The 19,592-nt window shown below is 43.4% G+C and overlaps 1 protein-coding gene across 3 annotated transcripts in view; it reads left to right on the top strand.

Annotated features, from left to right (window-relative positions):
- Positions 1 to 19,592, top strand: part of LOC140429353 (uncharacterized) — a 272,337-nt gene that overhangs the window by 225,014 nt on the left and 27,731 nt on the right. For all 3 annotated transcript variants that reach the window (XM_072516214.1, XM_072516215.1, XM_072516216.1), the window contains exons 12-13: positions 9,667 to 9,825; positions 11,597 to 11,679. In XM_072516214.1, coding sequence (XP_072372315.1) covers positions 9,667 to 9,825; positions 11,597 to 11,679 — 242 coding nt within the window. The remainder of the gene's footprint in view (positions 1 to 9,666; positions 9,826 to 11,596; positions 11,680 to 19,592) is intronic.

A 19,592-nucleotide genomic window follows, 5' to 3' on the forward strand; every position in this document is an offset into this window, starting at 1 on the left:
GAAGAAGTTGGAAGAGTGAGTAAGCCAGTTGGGAGGGGTGGGAGGGGCTGCCCTCCCCTTTGTGCTTAGTCTTTCATTAGCAGCCAACCATACAGTCCTGTGCTTAAAGGAAGGGCATCCCCGACGTGCATGTTAAATCTGCCCAGCAATAGACTCCTAAACCGCGAAACAGAAAAATAAATGACTGAGGCGAGACACTACATTGCACGTAGTTCCTTTCTTCTGTGACATCATTGGTAACTCTGTGTTTGGACATTGATGACATGGTGGCAACCGAAGAACTTCAGGGAAACAGTTAATTTGTGCCGGTCTTTAAATGATTAAACTTGGAGGACTATATCACCTTACCTGCTATTCCTTGAAATAAGCTTTATTCACCAGCCCTATTTTTACCTATATAAAATTCATTCTTATATGGAATTGTTACAAGTAATGGGTTACTTTTAACTAATTGTCTGTTTCAACTATCATAATGAGTTTCCTGCCTGGCTTGATCGGACCCACGTGGTCTGTCAGTTCATCTTAAATTAAATGGTGGCCTTGGCTCCCTTCAGGCACTGTTCCATTACCTAAACAAGCTTGTGTGTGAGAGAGACAGGGCTGACCAAACTTTATTAATGTTCACAGAACATCAAATCACACTAACTTTCATTAACAATACAGCTGTATGCTGAGGACCCACTGCCAACAAACTGACATCTTTATTCAGCAAAGGTTTTCTCACAGCTGCATCTCACTTTCTTCAAAGAAGGAGAACTTTCCCTCTTATTCTTGTATATAATGAGTGGATTCCTTGACATTATTTTTTTCCAATAATGAAGGAACCAAATGGGTAAAACTCGGTGAGATTTGCATTGTTAAATATTTTTGTCTTCTTTCACTTTGCAACGAGGAAGATTTTGAATCCCAATGAAAAGCCTTCGGTGATGTTCTACATTCGTTCAATCTTTAAATAGGACAATCTACCTATTTAAGCACGCAGCTCGCTGTCATTTTAAACATCCTTTAAAACGAACCTGAAAGAACTGGTCGCTCTGCCCTAATGAATTAATCATTTGCTATTTTTGATAAATGACAGGAAGAGTTGCACCATTTTAATGTTTAAAAATGAAGAACTAAATAATAAATGTTTTGCCAAATTAGTCATAAAGAATCATCCATTTTTGTTGAAATCTGTGGAAATTATTTCAATAAGTAAGTGCTCAAACTATGGAACAGACTCTCTTGGGAGATGGTACAAGTAGTGATTCATTCAAATGAAACTGAGATACATCTTTTTAAATTGTATTTTGGGGTGGAGTATGTGAATATATCTTTTTATCTCATTATTTCATGGAATGTGGGCATCATTGGCAAGGCCAGCATTTATTGCCCATCCCTAATTCTCCTTGAACTATGTGGCTTGCCACACTATATCGGTGGACATTTCAGAGTCAACCAAATTGTTGTGGAATCACATGTAGGCCAGAGTGGGTACGGAAGGCAGATTTCCTTCCTTGAAGGACATTAGTGAACCAGATGGGTTTTTGCAACAATGATCACAGTAGTCCAGCTTCCAATTCCAGATTTTTCATCAATTAAATTCCACAAACTACCATCGTAGGATTTGAACTCCTGTCCTCTCTCATTCTTATTACTCATCCAGTGGCATTACCACAACGCCACCCATCCCCACTTGAGACATGACACGTGGTGAGTGTAACTTGCTTGGTAGGGAAAAGGTGACTTTGGAGCTATGCTCTCATAGCTCTCCACCCTTTGTGTTTTCGTTGTGTTATTTCTGGCTCTGTTGGAGAATATTTGATAAAGATTGATTGCTGTGATTAGTCAACAACTCCCATTATTATTGTAGTAAGCGAGCACCAGGATGGCAAAAGTGAAATAGATGGAGCCTGGTCTTTTTTGACTAGCCTGTGTTAAACCTCTTAAACCTGTGTTTGAGATTGAATATTGTATAATTGACTGACATCCATGTTGCACCAACAAGGGCAAAGAAGTCCAAAAATAAATATTTGGAAATGTGCCTGTTGATGCTGCAAACGGGCCATTAGAAGTTGTTGATAGTCATTAAGCTTTTTTTATACCGTTTGATCGGTTATTTCTTAACTAAACGTTTCTGAGAATTGGAAAATGGTCATTTATTGCTCATCTCCTGTAGTTCTAACAAAACAGCAGTGGACATGTGATGATGGGGGTTGCCATGATGCTAGGGAAGGAATTCCAGAATTTTGACCTGAAGGAGTATTGTGTGACCTGGAAGGAACCTGAAGGTGCATGTGATCCCATGACATTCATTCTCTTGCTGGTCACAGGACAGGGAGGTGCTGTCTTGGAACACTTGATGAGTTACTGTAGTACATACTGTGTATTGTACATTGGGGAAGAGGGTGGATATTGAGTTCAGGGGCATTGATGAGGGGACGACTTTGAAATGTTGCAAATCTCTTGCTCCCAATGCTATACTCATCAGGTGAATAGTGAGTCCATTACCAACCTGCGCCAGGGCAACATCCGGTCTCTTCCTCCATCAACCTCAATGGGGAAATCCTAACAACCGTGGAACGTTTCCTCTATCTGGGGAATGACCTCTTACCTAAGGCTGACATTGATGTGGAGATGCAGCGTCATATCCAATCCGCATGTGCCTCCCTCGGATACCTAAGGATTAGAGACTTTGATGACCGTGACATCCATGCTGACACCAAAATCCTGGAGTACAAAGCAGTCATCCTCCCAATTCTTCTCCATGACTCAGAAACTTGGATTATGTATAGAGGCCTCAATACCCTGGGAAGGTACCATCAATGCTGTCTGAAACGGATTCTCCGCATCAGCTGGGAGGACAGGCATACTACGATCAGCTCCTTGAAGGAGCAAAGAGCACCAGCACCGAGGCCATGACTATCCAAAACTAATTTTGCTGGGCTGGCCATGTGCTTAAGATGTCAGAGTCCTGACTATCAAAGCAAATCTTCTTCGCCCAGCTCAAAGAAGGCTCCCAAATAAGAGGAGGACAGAGGAATAACTTCAAAGACACCCTGAAGGCTTACCTCTAGAAATGCAACATAGACATCAACATTTGGGAGACCCTTGCTCAGAAGAGACGTGCCTGATTGAAAGGACACAATTCTTTGAGGGTACCTGATGGCAAGAGGAGGCCCCAAAAAGGAGCCTGGGAAAGGAATACCAGCGACCTAAGTCCAAGGAGTGACCCCACCTCCCGGAAGTACCTGACAAGTGTACAGTTGAAGGTGGGGCTCCAGGATTGGGATCATAACCCATGCAGGAACTCACAGAACCCATGACCAGTAACATGGTTTGTTAAGTGGACAATCATACTTGTTAGCGAATAATCTCCAAAGAAGAAGACTCATCAGGTGAATGATGAGTATTCCATTAACTCCAGTCAAGTGGAGGAGGTTAGACTTTTCTTGTTGAATATGATCATTGCCTGATATTTATATGTGGTGTGATGATTATCAGCCCAAGCTTGGATGTTGTGCAGGTCCTACTAAAGGCTGGCCTGGGCTGCTCCATTATTGGAAGAGTTGCGAATCTAACTGCACATTGTAGAATGATAGGCAATCAACCTGCCTCCGCATGGATGGAAGATTATTGGCGAAGCAACTGAAGATGCTTAGCCCAAGAACACTGGCTTGAGTGATGTGGAATTACAACAATCAGTCTCTAACAATTAGAATCCCCTTGTGTATAAAAATAACTCCTTAGGTTTTAGTTTTGCTTGAACTCATTGGTCAAATATTTGATGCTGAAGGAAATTACTCTCATCTCCACACTTACATTTAGCTGTTATGCCCATAATGGATCAAGGCTACGACAAAGAGACAAGCACCCTTCCTTTACATCAATAAATTTGGTCCCATTATTGACTGGCAAAAAGATCCACTAAAAATCTATACTTTTAATCTTTTGTAAAAATATTTATGTACTTATACTGTGCATGTGACCGTTGGGAGTGAACTTCCAGTGTTAGGGTGGCAATGGACTAGTAATAAGTAAACAAAACTGACCCCACAAGAAACAGTCAGGCACGTTCCAAAAGCACACCACCTGATAAAAAAAATGTTTTCTAGTGGTGACAAACATCGACATATGTCTGAGACAGTGGACTGGATTTAACTAGCCCTCTGGGACAGGCTGGGTGGTGGGAGGTAAGGAAAATGACAGGGGGTTGCGTGTACATCGTCATTCCATTGCCATGTCACCTTGGCAGTGGTGAGGAAGGTGGCGTATGGGCATCTTGCCCAGAATCCCAGTAGGGTCACCACTGCTGAGGCTGCTGAGCGGCTAGCCCTCCAGTTGACCGGCACTCTTGGGGGGCAGCCAATCACAGTGTCAGGCGCGAGCACTAATTTCAGCCCAACAGTACTTGGAGACAGCTTATTTACATTGGTGCTCACAAATTGACTTGGAACATTTTACAATGTCCAAAGGCCTATATTAATATAAGTTGTTGTTGTTGACTCTTAACGAATGTGACTCCCGAGTGCTGGGTTCTGGTCAAATTAAAAAAAAGTAATTTGTTCACCAGATATACCATTATCAGATCACCAGCATAAAGGCAATTTTATTTAAAAACCAGGGAAATCCCAGGTATTGGATAGATTGATTTGTGTTGTGAAAGCAGATCGCTGAAGGTGGCAGAACAGGTAGGTGGGTGGTTAAGAAGGCATATGGGATACTTGCCTTTATTAACCGAGGCATAGAATACAAAAGCAGGGAGTTCATGGTGGAACTCTAAAAAAAGCTGGTTAGGCCACAACTTGAAAACTGCGTGCAGTTCTAGAAGTATGTTAATACACTGGAGAGGGTGCAGAGGAGATTCACCAGGATGTTGCCTGGGCTGGAGGCCCTGGGCTATGTGGGATCATTGAGTAGGCTGGTACTGTTTTCCTTGGAGCAGCGAAGTTTGAGAGGGGACATGATAGCGTATATAAGATTATGAGGGGCATAGATGGGATAGATAGGAAAGCACCTTTTCCATAAGTAGAAGGGTCAATAACCATGGGGCATAGATTTATGATGAGAGGTAGAAAGCTAAGAGGGGAATTGAGGAGTAACTTTTTAACCCAGAGTGTGGTGAGAGTCTAAGATTCACTGCTTGAAAGGGTGGTTGAGACAGGAACTCTCGGTTCAATTTCCGTACCAGCTTACCAAACAGGCGCCGGAATGTGGCGACTACGGACTTTTCACAGTAACTTCATACTTGTGACAATAAAAGATTATTATTATAACATTTAAGAAGTATTTAGACATTCGTTTGTGCTGCCACACCCTCCATGGCTATGGATCACGCGCCTGAAAATGGGATTAGTGTAAATTAGATCTTTGTTGGCCGGCATGGACATGATTGGCCGAATGTCCTCCTTCCGTCCTGCAAATGTTTATGGATCTATGAACCTAAAAGTTCAGGATAGCATTTTGCAGTAATATAACAGTAAATTAACTGTGTGCTGCCGTGAAACAAAATTCAAAGCCCAATCTTTTGAAGTAGGTTTGCAGTTTTACAGCACAAAAGGGAATCTCTCCACTCACTTAATGTTGGGGCTAATATCTTTCATTCTTTTTGTATGGAATATGAGTTTAATCTGGAAGTTGCATTTGTTCTGGATGACATTACATTCTGAAATTTCCCTTCCCACATGTTTTAATTCCTGTCTAATCTATTTATTTTTTCATCTTAGCAAACAAGAACATCATACCCTAAAAGTCTTTTCAGAATTCTCGCAGGCATCTTTAGCCTGCCTCTCTTCCCCAGTGCGTAGTTGGTAGCCTTCCCTCTTTAGACATGGCTTCTGGTTTTTCAGGGTTACCACAGGCTTTATTGTTGCACTCCACTTCCTTCCTCTGAGATGATGAAGACGTCTCTAAACGGGCTCTGGCAATAAATCTGAAACAACTGTTGGGGGGGGAGAGTGCTCTGTTTCTTAGGAATTACTGTGTGATTCGAGATAAAAGGGCAAAACAGTTTCAAACATATTGGGAAATATTTTATTTGGGCAGCAGAAAATTGTTCCTCAAATATTTTACATTGAAAGCGATATGCATAAAATCGGGCTTTAAAGAAATTAGGAATTCTTGGCCTTTGAGGAGAAACTGATGGGAGCATTTTATTGGCAGAAACAAGTCTTTCGAATTATTTCTGTTACCATTTATTTTATTAAAATGTTTTTTATTTTTCGCAAAATTCTCATCAAATTCATTTGACCACAACCACTTTGCCAATGTTGAAATATTGGATGTGATCTACCAGAATGAGGACAGATTCCCATAGCGCGCAAGATTAACCGGGTGTCTCCCAGCCTCGGAGCACCGAGAAACACCCTGCTATCTAACGCCTATCTCGATAGATCGGGATCCTCAGCGGGGAACTCCCCAATGAGGTTGCACTTAGCCCTGTTTTCTTTACTGAGGAGTTCCGCTCGCCGGAACTCCTCAGTGCAGCGATAGATTGGCACGCCATTTTTAATATCTCGAACCCCCAATGCAACCCCCAAATTCCCAACTCAGTATAAGGGGTCCTCAGGCCCTCCGCACCCCTCCACAGTTGTGCAAGGCATACCCCGGACCAATCACTGCCATGCAAAATATACCAGCTTGGCACCTTGGCAGTGCCAGCCTGGCACCCTGGTAGTACCTCTGCAAATTGGCAGTGCCTCCCATGGCAATGCCAGGCTGGTATGCAGGTGGCACTGCCAGAGTGCCAGGCTGGCACTGTCAGGGTGCCATACTGGCAGCGTCACAGTGCCAGGTGGCACCAGCAATGCTGGAATATCCTGCCCATTATATGTTTTCATTACTTTATGCATTTGTGTGAGGGGGCTAAGGGTGTGCACTGTATCCTTCACTTCACTACTTGTTAAAGATCTGGGGTACTTCTGCTGTTTATAATTCAAACTTACTGTTGCTTCCAAAAGTGGAATTAATTTTTATTCCCACGTATGGGGCAATTTAGCGTGGCCTATCCACCTACCCTGCACATCTTTGGGTTGTGGAAGTAAGACCCAAGCAAACACGGGGAGAATGTGGAAACGCCACACAGACAGTGACCCGGGACCGGGATCGAACCCAGACCCTCGGTGCCGTGAGGCAGCAGTGCTAACCTTTCTCCACTTTGCTGCCCCTTAAATTGCTGTTCATTAAAATCCTCCTGCTTTGAGAGCTTCTTTTATATTTGACTAGTATTACAGCTCTTGACGTAGGTTTGAAAGCAGAGAAAACTTTCAACAAGTGCTCAGCTGGTGGAAGAAAGGGTAGACTTTGTTCTCTGCACTGAACTGGCTGAGTTGACTTTAACCTGGTATGAATAATGTCTTCACTCACATTGGTAACTAAGGATTCCAAAGGCTGATATTAAACATAAACCCATAATTGGCATGAAGTGGATGGTGCATTTATTGCCTCTATAAAATGTTGTACTTTAAAATTGCAAATAAAATCCTTCAATCCAAGAAAGATGCTGATTTGCAAAGGCAAACAGAAACCCCTCAGGAAGTGGTCATTGTTCACTTACAGGACCTCGACGCTCTGCTGTGTCCTCGGCCATTTTTAACAGCTGGGGGCACCTGCTTGTAATTGGGGTGATGATAGTTGAATGCCTCCAGGAGTTCTGCTGAGTTAGAAACTGCTAATTACTGAATGGAAAATCTACTCTGCTATTATAGCAGTGAACAGGTAACAGTCTCACCACATGGAATTCTCATCAGTCAGGAGCGTTTCTTTCTTAATAGCCTCATTTACGTGGCTGGCTTTTACTTGGTTCTCAAGCATGACCTAGAAAACCATCGAGTTATATCAAACTCGCTATAACTCGAGTTATAAGGATATATATATCTCCTTATATACAAGGCGTGCAAATTGCTTTAACTAGTTGGCTGTTAATTAGTTATTGCTTTATTGTCCCAGGGAGAGTTTCTTGTTTTTCTCATGTAGGGAGGTTGAAGTTCAGCATACATTTAATCATATCATGACACAAAAGAAATAGACTGAGCTGCATTCTGTCTTGTCATTGATATATTGTATGTATTCTCTATTGAAGTATAGCTGGAGGCACAGGCGTTGGAGGTGTTAACAAACCCAATTTTCTCTCTTATTTTGTATGGTTCATTCTGCAGTTTGGGTGCCCCGTGTCCTCAGCAATTTTTGGTCAGATGTTTTTTACGCATGAATCTGGACAGATGAGTTTCAGTGGCAGATGTGACCAAAGGAGGCAACACCTTTGACCCTGGTCCTTTCCTTATCAGACGTCTGTCTGCACAATGACTTTCCCGCAGTAGTCACTGAAGAGGGTTCAGAAGAAAAGAACTGTGCAGATATTGCCCTGCCTGCCAAGACCTATTTGAAACTGACAACTCGGATGTTTTCCCTGTAAATATCTCCTTATCCTTTTTATTAAGAACAGAGGAACAAGAGTAGGGTGTTCAACGTCTCAAACCTGTCCCGCCATTTCATGCGATCATGGCTGATCTGTGGCTTAACTCCATATACCTGCCTTTGGCCCATAAAGCTTAATATTTTTGCTTAACAAAATACATGTCACAATTAAAATTGCATTGCACTGTGTGGGCCCATGATTCTCCTTGGTGGCCCAGTTTAGATGTATCTCTCCAAATGTGTCATTGAAATTGATGTTGGTGACCCAATACTTGCACTGTTTGAAGCTCTGCAGACACAAGTATTGCACTCAGAGCAGCACATACCTCATAAGTAAGACGGAGCTCATTGCATCTTTAATCAACCATCTCAGTTTTGACCTAAAACTGGTTTTCTTTGTAATTATACAATGTGAATATTCATGCATAATTAAACAGGTTAGCAGTCTATTTAATTTAGCTTAAAGAATGGATATGAATATGTTAAGCATTTAGTCACAAACGTTGAAGCAGCACAATTTCATATGCAATTCATATATTCCTAAAATCAATATTTTACCAGTTTGGGTTAAAGTTGAAAGTAATTCAATGAAAGAAACAGTAACTTGTGTATCATGCAAGCCTTTTACGAAACATACGTTTTTTTAATTCTTCAATGGGATGTGGATGTTGTTGGTAGGGCCAGCATTTGTTGCCCATCCCTAATTGCCCTTGAACTGAGTGGTTTGCTTGAATTGCTGTGAGTTTGGAGTCATGTAGGCCAGGATAGATAAGGACATTTAGTGAACTAGATTAGGTTTTTATGACAATGGTTTTTAATTCCAGATTTTTATTAAATTCAAATTCTACCGTCTGCTGTGGTGGAGATTCAAACCCAGAACATCACCATGGGTTTCTGAATTACTCGTCGAGCGACATTACCACTACACCCCCACCTCTTCTTCCCTCCCCTCCTTGTAGAAACGAACCATACTGGACTTCAAAAGCAACTGTTACCCTATTGGTTTTCACCTTTCCATGTTACAAGGCTTTACAGACTCATGAGATTGCTCCTTACTACCAGAAAATGTATTTTTTTCTGTCACATTTTAACTCTGCTATCTAGGACTGTGGGACATTTGAATAACTCAACTTAATTTATTTCATCATGTACAGTGCCCCTCAGTACTTCAATGATTTGTATCTTCTGAAAAGTATTTGTTGCACTTTGGGTTATTGAAACAGTCTGGAAATGTATTGCCGTTGATTGGTGGGATTTTGGTTTGATTGTCAGATACGGAGGTCTGCGACTTTGGCTGGCACAAATTCCAAGGACACTGCTACAAATACTTTGGCCACCGACGAGCTTGGGAAGACGCGGAGAAGGAATGTCGGCTGCAGGGTGCCCACTTGTCCAGTATCCTCACCCATGAGGAGCAACTTTTTGTGAACCGTATGTACCATGAAAATTCTGAAATGGATCTTTCAAAAAAAAAAGATATGCACAGGAGAACTGAGTGTGTTTTCATCCAGTAACAGAGTTAGCATATTGAGCCTGACTGCAAAGAGTGAAATCATGAATGTGGGTTCTGTATCCATGCATCAAATGGAAAAGGGAAACAATTAAATCTGGTTGTTACGCATCAGCTGTCTACCAGAGCAGAAAGCAAAACTAAGGAAGGAAAATACTTAAATGCTGAAAATCTGAAGGAGAAAAAAGGGAAAATACAAACAGTTCAGGAAGAGAAAGTTAATGTTCTGGCCAGTTATAATGGCCAATCATATCCAACATTTTGACCTTTCTCTTTCAGACCGACCTACTGAGCATTTGCAGTATTTTTATCTTTAGCTAAAAGAGGATTATTTCTCTTTTTTTCCTTTTGAGTAAAGTAATTCAATGTTAGTAGTAAGAACAAGAACCAACTCCTAATGTTATGGATCCACCATGCAACGAAGAAATAGATTCAAGGCCACACCCCGATAAAGCTCAAACATGAAAGTACTAAAAAAAAGTGCAAGAAAATAGCATGCAAAATTGTCTTGACACGTACAAGATCTGTGAAGATATTTTAGCCCTGTTCTTTCAGAGGTTGCATGCCAGCGCACCTCTCCTTTCGTCTGCATGACACAGACACTGGGTCACTTCCTTCCTCATGACTGCTGTCAGTGGAACTTCATTGTTAGCGAGCAGGAGGTGGGACCAGCTGGAGCATGTCAATGATCTTTACCCCCTCCAGAGGGGGCCATCACACTTCCACAAATGCTTCTGGCAGCCCAGTGGAGACATGATGAAACTCAAACCGATTGAGGTGTGCATATCTGAAGTCCCAGAGACTCAAATCACCCATGGACCAGAATAGATTTTGTTTGGTACTATTAACCAGTCTATGCTTTTGAGAGTCTATATATGTACTTCACTGTAAATATAAAGGCCTTGAAATTCCACTGAAAACCCTTCATTCAGTGTTTATGTTAATGCACAGATAAAATTCTCAACAAGTGTAATTTTAGTTCCCAATAGGTAAACCTTTTGTGAATGCAATATATCAATCAGGCTAACGGCGTGCTAAATACCTGTGAAAGGGCTTCACATGTATTTGATTCATTTCCTTTTTAAATCCAATCCCAAGCACGTACTTATTTTAATTTTCTCAATGCCTGCAGCTGACAGAAGTCAGGAGTGGTATTTTGTGAATAAGGGTAGACAATGCACCTCAAAAAATGTTCTAAAAATGAACCATCTAACAACTTTAGCACAACACGGATTACAGTACCAAAAAAACAGAGTTGGCACGATCCTGATAACAGTTCCTGAATTGTAGAGTTAACATGGCCCTGATATCCAGGACCTGGATAAGGGATTTAACAAGGCCCTGGTAAAAGTACCTCAGTAATAGATTTAGAATGGTTCTGATAACCAGTAATGTGAAATAACTGAACTACTGCAATCGTGTTGATAGGAAGAAATTTTTACCATCAGAAGAAGAGAGGAGGAAAAGAGGTAAGAGAATAAACGAAGAAGAAAGAAGTTCACATGTATTAAGATAGAAATCCCAGCAAGATTGGATGAAAGACTTCCAGTCATTTAGATTTTTGTTTAAAATTTACAGAGCAAGAAATGCTATATATTTATATATATAGACTTCCTGATTTTACGAGATTAACCATTTCCATACATGGAATTGCTATTAAATACATCCTTCATTGTTCTATCTGCCCCATAGGTATTGGCCAGGACTACCAATGGATTGGCCTAAATGACAAAATGTTTGAACATGATTTCCGTTGGACCGATGGGAGCCCTCTGGTCAGTCTTCAAAAGATTTCTTCACTTTCATATCTTTCAAATGAGAACCCCCTAAGGGATCTATGAGCAGGCAGTGTGGGCTAATCACCAGCTTCCAGACAAATGTTAGTACTGTTAACTACATGATTGTTATGAAAACTGCACTGTCAGATTTATTCCACAGATGGGTGAGTGTCTTCAATAATATAAGCGCATAAAATAAGTGCTTAAGATTACATAATACATTTGCACGGTAATATAATAACGTGTAATTGCGAAACGATAGTAACTCAGAAAGAGAGTTCATGTAAACTCCAACCTCTGGTTTGGATTGCTCTTTGAACAGAAATTTGAGTAATCCAGAGAAGGAATTGTAAAACCACATTAAAAAATGGGCATCTGTTCATAGAATCCCTACAGTGCAGAAGGAGGCCATTCGGCCCATCGAGTCTGCACCGACTCTCTGAAAGAACACCCTACCTAGGCCCACTCCTCCACCCTATCCCCATAACCCCACCTAACCTTCACACCTTTGGATATTAAGGGACCATTTATCACCGCCAATCCACCTAACCTGCACATTTGTGGACTGTCGGAGGAAACCGGAGCACCCAGAGGAAACCCACGCAGACACAGGGAGGATGTGCAAACTCCACACAGATAGTCACCCAAGGCTGGAATTGAACCCGGGTCTCTGGCGTGTGAGGTAGCAGTGCTAACCACTGTGCCACCGTGCCACTGTCAAGAACTGGTACGTGTCCCAGTAAAGGTAGTTATGACTTGTGGTATTCATTATTTCATTACTTGTTCACTGCATGCTTTGAAGAACTGAAATTACTATAGAGTGGTTTGAGTACATAAGCAAAAATAAGACCCCATATATCTGTCTAATTGATGGCAATGGTTTAGGCAGACGTGCATGCTTCAATGTTAATAATAACATGTCCCATTCTCACTACAGCCACATAATATATTACGGTGCCAGAAATTAAACGGCTCGACATCCTCACTAATGTCTGAGGGCCATGTACCCAGCATGAGGCTACCTTCACCTCCCCAGACTATCAAGGATTAAAAAAGCAAGAAAACTATTGTAAGGAGGGAAAGTGGAATTCACACAGCACTCTTAACATGTGCACAGTGACACCCTAACTCTGAAAATAAATTGGCTAAATAATGTTCTTAACTCGTGTAGGGGGGGTGAGTTTGAACAATGTTTTGTGCTCATGCCTAGTTGCTAAGCTGCATCATTGTGATTCGTCCAACAATGTTGTGAATCAGAATGATCCTCATCGCTGTTCATCCTTGAATTTGAATGTAAACTACTAATACCGAAATAGATAGACACTAAGAGTTATAGCTTAACCGAGTAATGAAGAGCCAAAAGAAACTCCACCATTGACACTAACATGTTACTTAAAAAAGAGTTTCCTGTTGCAGCGTAAAACATCAAACAATTCCCATTATTAACAACTTGGCGGACATATGTTCCGAACATAATTCTTTTCCTTTAAAATTCTTTGCACATCCATATGAAAGGCTGACTTTACACATTGCGCTGTTTGAATTATCAGCATTGTTTGACTATATAAGGTATTTCAGTGTAAAAAATGCCACTTTCCTTTCAAGCCTGTTTCTGAGTGCAACCCAAAAAAACGTTCAGTCCTCTCTGCCAAATACTATTAGTGATCTGGCAGAGATATTTATAGATTTTCTGCACTGAGCCATTCCCAGGGCCTGCTGCCGAGGTGTACAATGTGTTCCAGAGGCAGTCGCCGATACAATTGAGCTTTTATGCAGAGGTGAGTCACCCCTGCATGTGGTAAAATCGTTTAGATCACCAATACTGCAAGTGTAAATTGAGACACTGAACTCCCTCGGCATTGCACAGAACCCTGGCATATGTGACAGCCAGGTTTACCCACTCTGAGACGAAACCCAGTGGGAGAGGTTCTCAGTTGGTTCCCTCAGAGAAGAAAAACCTCCTTGATGATCTGTTTGCTTTCGATGCAGTATAATTGGTCTAGTGTGGTTGGCCAGTTTGAGCGTGTGTAATGATGACTGCATGGAAAATTAGTCAAGAGATCCTCTGATTTGTATTACGTGATTGAGTCAGTGATGGGGGGGGATAAAAAGAGTTTTTACGCTGGCAGAAATCATTTAAAATCCTTGGTTTTCAGCACAGTTTGTAACTCTTTTTTTAATAATATTGTTCGGTGTCATTAATCATGTTATGACGTAAATTGTATAATAGTTTGTTCCAAGACAGCAGGAGACCATTCGGTTTAGCTGTCTGGATCTTTGGAGTAATGACTTGATTTAATTCCCATTCCATCAGCCCCTGCTCCTGCACACTCGCAATTGGGCAGCTCGGGAGCATAGTGCTGAGCACTGTTACTTCACAGCTCCAGGGTCCCAGGTTCGATTCCCATCTTGGATTACTGTCTGTGTGAAGTCGGCATGTTCTCCACGTGTCTATGTGGGTTTACTCCGGGTGCCCCGGTTTCCTCCCACAAGTCCCGAAAGACGTGATGTTGGGTGAATTGGATATTCTAAATTCTCCCTCTGTGTACCTGAACAGGCGGCGGAATGTGGTGACTAGGAGATTTTCACAATAACTTCATTGCAGTGTTAATGTAAGCCTCCTTGTAACAATAAAGATTATTATTATTAATTTTTTTTTGAAACATGTATCCACTTCCATTTTACAAGTTTCTTTTTAAAGATATATTTTATTCAAGATTTTTTGGCCAAACATAACAGTACATAGTGTTTCCTTTATACATCAATAAAACAATATAAATAACAATGGCCAGTTTTAAACAAATAAATAAATAATATTTGAACAAAATCAAAAACAAAACTAAATGGCAACTGCCTTGTCCACGATAAATACTCTCCAAAAATACAATCCAACAATCCAATATACAATTACATATACCAAATACCTATGCATATACAATAACATCCCTGAGAGTCCTTCTGATTCCTCCCCCCCCCCCCCCCCCCCGGGTTGCTGCTGCTGTCTTCTTCTTTTCCAGTCCCTCTATCTTTCTGTGAGGTATTCGACGAACGGTTGCCACCGCCTGGTGAACCCTTGAGCCGACCCCCTTAGAACGAACTTAATCCGTTCCAACTTTATAAACCCTGCCATGTCATTTATCCAGGTCTCCACACCCGGGGGCTTGGCTTCCTTCCACATTAACAATATCCTGCGCCGGGCTACTAGGGACGCAAAGGCCAAAACATCAGCCTCTTTCGCCTCCTGCACTCCCGGCTCTTCTGCAACCCCAAATATAGCCAGCCCCCAGCTTGGTTCGACCTGGACTCCCACCACCTTCGAAAGCACCTTTGCCACCCCCACCCAAAACCCCTGTAGTGCCGGGCATGACCAGAACATGTGGGTATGATTCGCTGGGCTTCTCGAGCATCTCGCACACCTATCCTCTACTCCAAAAAATTTACTGAGCCGTGCTCCAGTCATATGCGCCCTGTGTAACACCTTAAATTGTATCAGGCTTAGCCTGGCACACGAGGACAATGAGTTTACCCTGCTTAGGGCATCAGCCCACAGCCCCTCCTCAATTTCCTCCCCCAGCTCTTCTTCCCATTTCCCTTTCAGCTCATCTACCATGATCTCCCCCTCATCCCTCATTTCGCTATATATGTCCAACACCTTACCATCCCCCACCCATGTCTCTGACATCACTCTATCCTGCACCTCCTGCATCGGGAGCTGCGGAAATTCCCTCACCTGTTGCCTCGCAAAAGCCCTCAGTTGCATATACCGAAATGCATTCCCTTGGGGCAACCCATATTTTTCCGTCAGCGCTCCCAGACTCGCAAACGTCCCATCTACGAACAGATCTCTCAATTGTGTTACCCCTACTCTTTGCCATGCTCCAAATCCCCCGTCTATTCTCCCCGGAACAAACCTATGGTTATTTCTTATCGGGGACCGCACCGAGGCTCCAGTCTTTCCCCTATGCCGTCTCCATTGCCCCCAAATTTTTAGTGTAGCCACCACCACCGGGCTTGTGGTGTATTTCTTCGGTGAGAACGGCAACGGCGCCGTCACCATAGCTTGTAGGCTAGTCCCCCTGCAGGACGCCCTCTCCAATCTCTTCCACGCCGCTCCCTCCTCTTCTCCCATCCACTTACACACCATTGAGATATTGGCGGCCCAGTAGTACTCACTTAGGCTCGGTAGTGCCAGCCCCCCCCTATCCCTACTACGCTGCAAAAATCCCCTCCGCACTCTCGGGGTCTTCCCGGCCCACACAAAACTCATAATACTCTTCTCAATTCTTTTAAAATAAGCCTTCGTGACCACCACTGGGAGGCACTGAAACACAAAAAGGAATCTCGGGAGGACCACCATTTTAACCGCCTGCACCCTCCCTGCCAGTGACAGGGACACCATGTCCCATCTCTTAAAGTCCTCCTCCATCTGCTCCACCAACCGCGTTAAATTTAGCCTAGGCAATGTACCCCAATTCTTGGCTATCTGGATCCCCAAGTACCGAAAGTCCCTTGTTACCTTCCTCAATGGTAAGTCCTCTATTTCTCTGCTCTGCTCCCCTGGATGCACCACTAACAACTCACTTTCCCCCATGTTCAATTTATACCCTGAAAAAACTCCAAACTCCCCAAGTATCCGCATTATCTCTGGCATCCCCTCCGCCGGGTCCGCCACATATAACAACAAATCATCTGCATACAGAGATACCCGGTGTTCTTCTCCCATTTTACAAGTTAATGTTAATTCTGCTTCCATCAGTATTTCTAGTCACGTAGTCCACATCCTAACAAACAACCACATAACGATAATCATCTTAACCTCCCTTTCATTCCCTTGGGTAATGATCTAAAATTTATATCCCCTTGTTACTGTCTGATCAGTGGAAATTGGTTATTCCTATTTATCTTCAAAACAAAGTAGTAATTTTGAACACAAAAGGGATCTCCTCTGTGGTGATGTGCATCAATGTAAATGCATGTAGGCTAGCTAGACACTAGAGGGAGTACCAGAGACATCACAGACACACACTCAACCAATAGATCAGTTAGATAGGACACGACCAATGGACATTCACGATACACACAGAGGTGACACGACCACAGGAGGGCATTACACCAACCCATATATAAAGAACACCACACACATGACCTGCCTCTTTCCAGTGGAGACAGTCAGTGAGTACAGACACAGGGTTGATTCAATATCACTCCCACCACGTGGATTGCAGCAACTGGTTAGTTAGTCTGGGTAGCTATAGTAGGATTAGCAGTAGTGTCGAACCCGAGTAATAGAAGTGTAAATAGTTTAATAAACGTGTTGAAGTTATTTCCACATCCGAACCTTCCTTTGTCAAGTGCACCACAAGGAAGCCGCTTATGTTACACCTACAACATAACAAATCATGGTACCAGCAGTGAACTGTTTCAATCCATATTGCCATACCTCAGCGTACAGTGACAACCAGCAACGATACCCAGGCAAGATGTTTGAGATCCGGGTTCCGCAACAGCTCCAGTGCCACGCCGATCTCCGCGAAAACTGGCGGGGTATTCCGGCAAATGATTGAAATCTTCCTGGTAGCAGCCGACTTGGAAGACGTGGCCAATGTTGAAAAGACAGAGCTTCTGCTCACCATCGCCGGTGCCAGAGCAGAAGAAATCTTTTAAAAATTCAAGTTCTCCAAAGGGCAAAACAGGAGTGACTTCCAGGCAGATCTGGACAAATTTGGCCAATACTGTGAGGAAAACACACTTCAACCAGCAAGAAAAGGTAAGAGAAGTCCCAATACTCACCACGATGCCGAGATCCCGGAGCAGAGAACAATTTTGATCGGTGGCCATCTTTCTAAAGGGACTGCACTTGCGCAGTTGCACGAGAAGCGCACAGAAAGGGAATGTCCGTTTGCACATGCACGAGACGCCGTGCATGCGCAATCGCGAAAACGGCTCCCGGTACAGGAACAGAAGTCGCTTCCTATGTATGATGCCACATGCGTCATGAAGGCAGAGGCCCCGGACCCCGCCCATTTAAAGGGGAATCGTCCCAAATTAAAGAAAAAATCTTTTAAAGCTGTAAAACAACCTTCTTTCACATGGAATGACAGCACAATGCCTCAAATTGAACCAGGAAATGAAATTAACCACCGAAGAACCCTGCAACAAGCAGTTACCTACGCCCAAACCGATGATTGTAACCTTGAATACTTCGAAACCTACCTTTACATTTTCTCTGGACCTCGCGAGCCCAATGCCAGCTCTGACGCAAACAGTGATGATATGGTCCTAGAAGACAACGACTCAGACAAACCTTTCACCTTGGGAGGCTACCCCAGTACCAAATCCGAACCGCAACTAGACGTGTTGCACATTGATGACCCCGACGACGAATTCTTCGGATTTGAGGATCTTCAGCCCAGCAAATATGACATCCCGACACGTAAGTGCAGGATTATGCTGCGGCCTGAAACCAAGAGACAGAGAGCGGTACAAGCCCACAGAGAGCGGCCTGCTGCCACACAGAGCATGGTCCACGCACCACTCAGGGTTCCAGACTCTACGAAAGAAGACACGCAAGACTCCACACCGCAGTCCTTGCACAAACAAGAAGTGACTCCAGTGTCACAAGCCTCCACAGCGAGCTCGTGGATAGACTCCACGATAGAAGAAACGCAAGACTCCAGAGTGCAGTCCTTGCACACACAAGACATGACTCCAGTGTCACAAGCCTCTGCAGCGAGCTCGTGGACAGCCTCCACGATAGAAGCAACGCAAGACTCCGATGCGCAGTCCTTGCAGGAACAAGACCATGAAGGTCTAGACGATGCTAGTCTGCCATGCTCAAGTAAACAGCAAGAAGACTATGACAGCCTACCATGCTCCAGTGCACAGCAGGACGACCATGACGGTCTATCATGCTACAGTGAAGAACAAAGCGACGATGAAGGTCCAAGCCCAAATGAAGGACAAGAGCAAGACAATGACAGTCCACCCACATTGTTTGCACCACCAGATGAAGACTCTGACAATTTACCCAACCCAAGTGAACAACAAGCAGCTACTGAGGCTCTACCCACGGTATGCAAGATGTGCAAAGTGACAGACCTCAGCTAGTGTGTACAGAGGCACTCGACGATGACTGTGAGACCACTGGTGACTCCGGTGACACTATGATACTTCCACCCTCATTCACTCAAACCTCTCCACAAGTCAATGCATCTTCAAGAAATCTCAGCTAACTCCAGTGAACCTGCTATGAGTCCAGACAGGGAGCATCAACAAACCAACACTGACTGAGTTAAAACAGACCAGACTCCAGATGGGGAGCAACCAAACGCCGACTCTGATTCACGTAAGCCGGACTTTACTCCAGACAGGGAGTGCCGCAACCTCAGTGATGGCACGCTCAGGGTGACAGCAGATGCCACAACGACAGGAGATGGTTCACTGAACAATTACACTGAGTCAGTAATAACAAGCAGCGGCTACAGTCCAAGAGGAATACACCAATATTCACCACCGCTATATCCACACATTCTTTCCACACCAGCAGTGCAGCCAATGACAGCTCATGCTGGACAAACCCAGTATTCAGGCATGCAGCAGCCAGCAGGCTATGCAGCATATTCTCAAACAGGCCAGCACTACCGGATTGGCCACTAATGGAATCAAGACCGACGGAGGAATACAGCAAGCGCAATCTGCACTACAGACTGGATGCCTTAGTTACAGCCCAGGATTTGCTGCACCCCAGTCTGGCCAGATAGCATATTCCTATCAGATGCAAGGTTCTAGTTTCACACCATCACCAGGTATTTATGCGAGCAGCAATTCTGTTTGCAATTCGACAAGCTTCAACGGTTCTCAGCAGGATCACCCTTCCTGCACAGCACGTGGCCAGAACCAGTATGTGAAAC

This window comes from Scyliorhinus torazame, chromosome 9, assembly GCF_047496885.1.
Source record: "Scyliorhinus torazame isolate Kashiwa2021f chromosome 9, sScyTor2.1, whole genome shotgun sequence".
NCBI classification, from domain to species: Eukaryota; Metazoa; Chordata; class Chondrichthyes; order Carcharhiniformes; family Scyliorhinidae; genus Scyliorhinus; species Scyliorhinus torazame.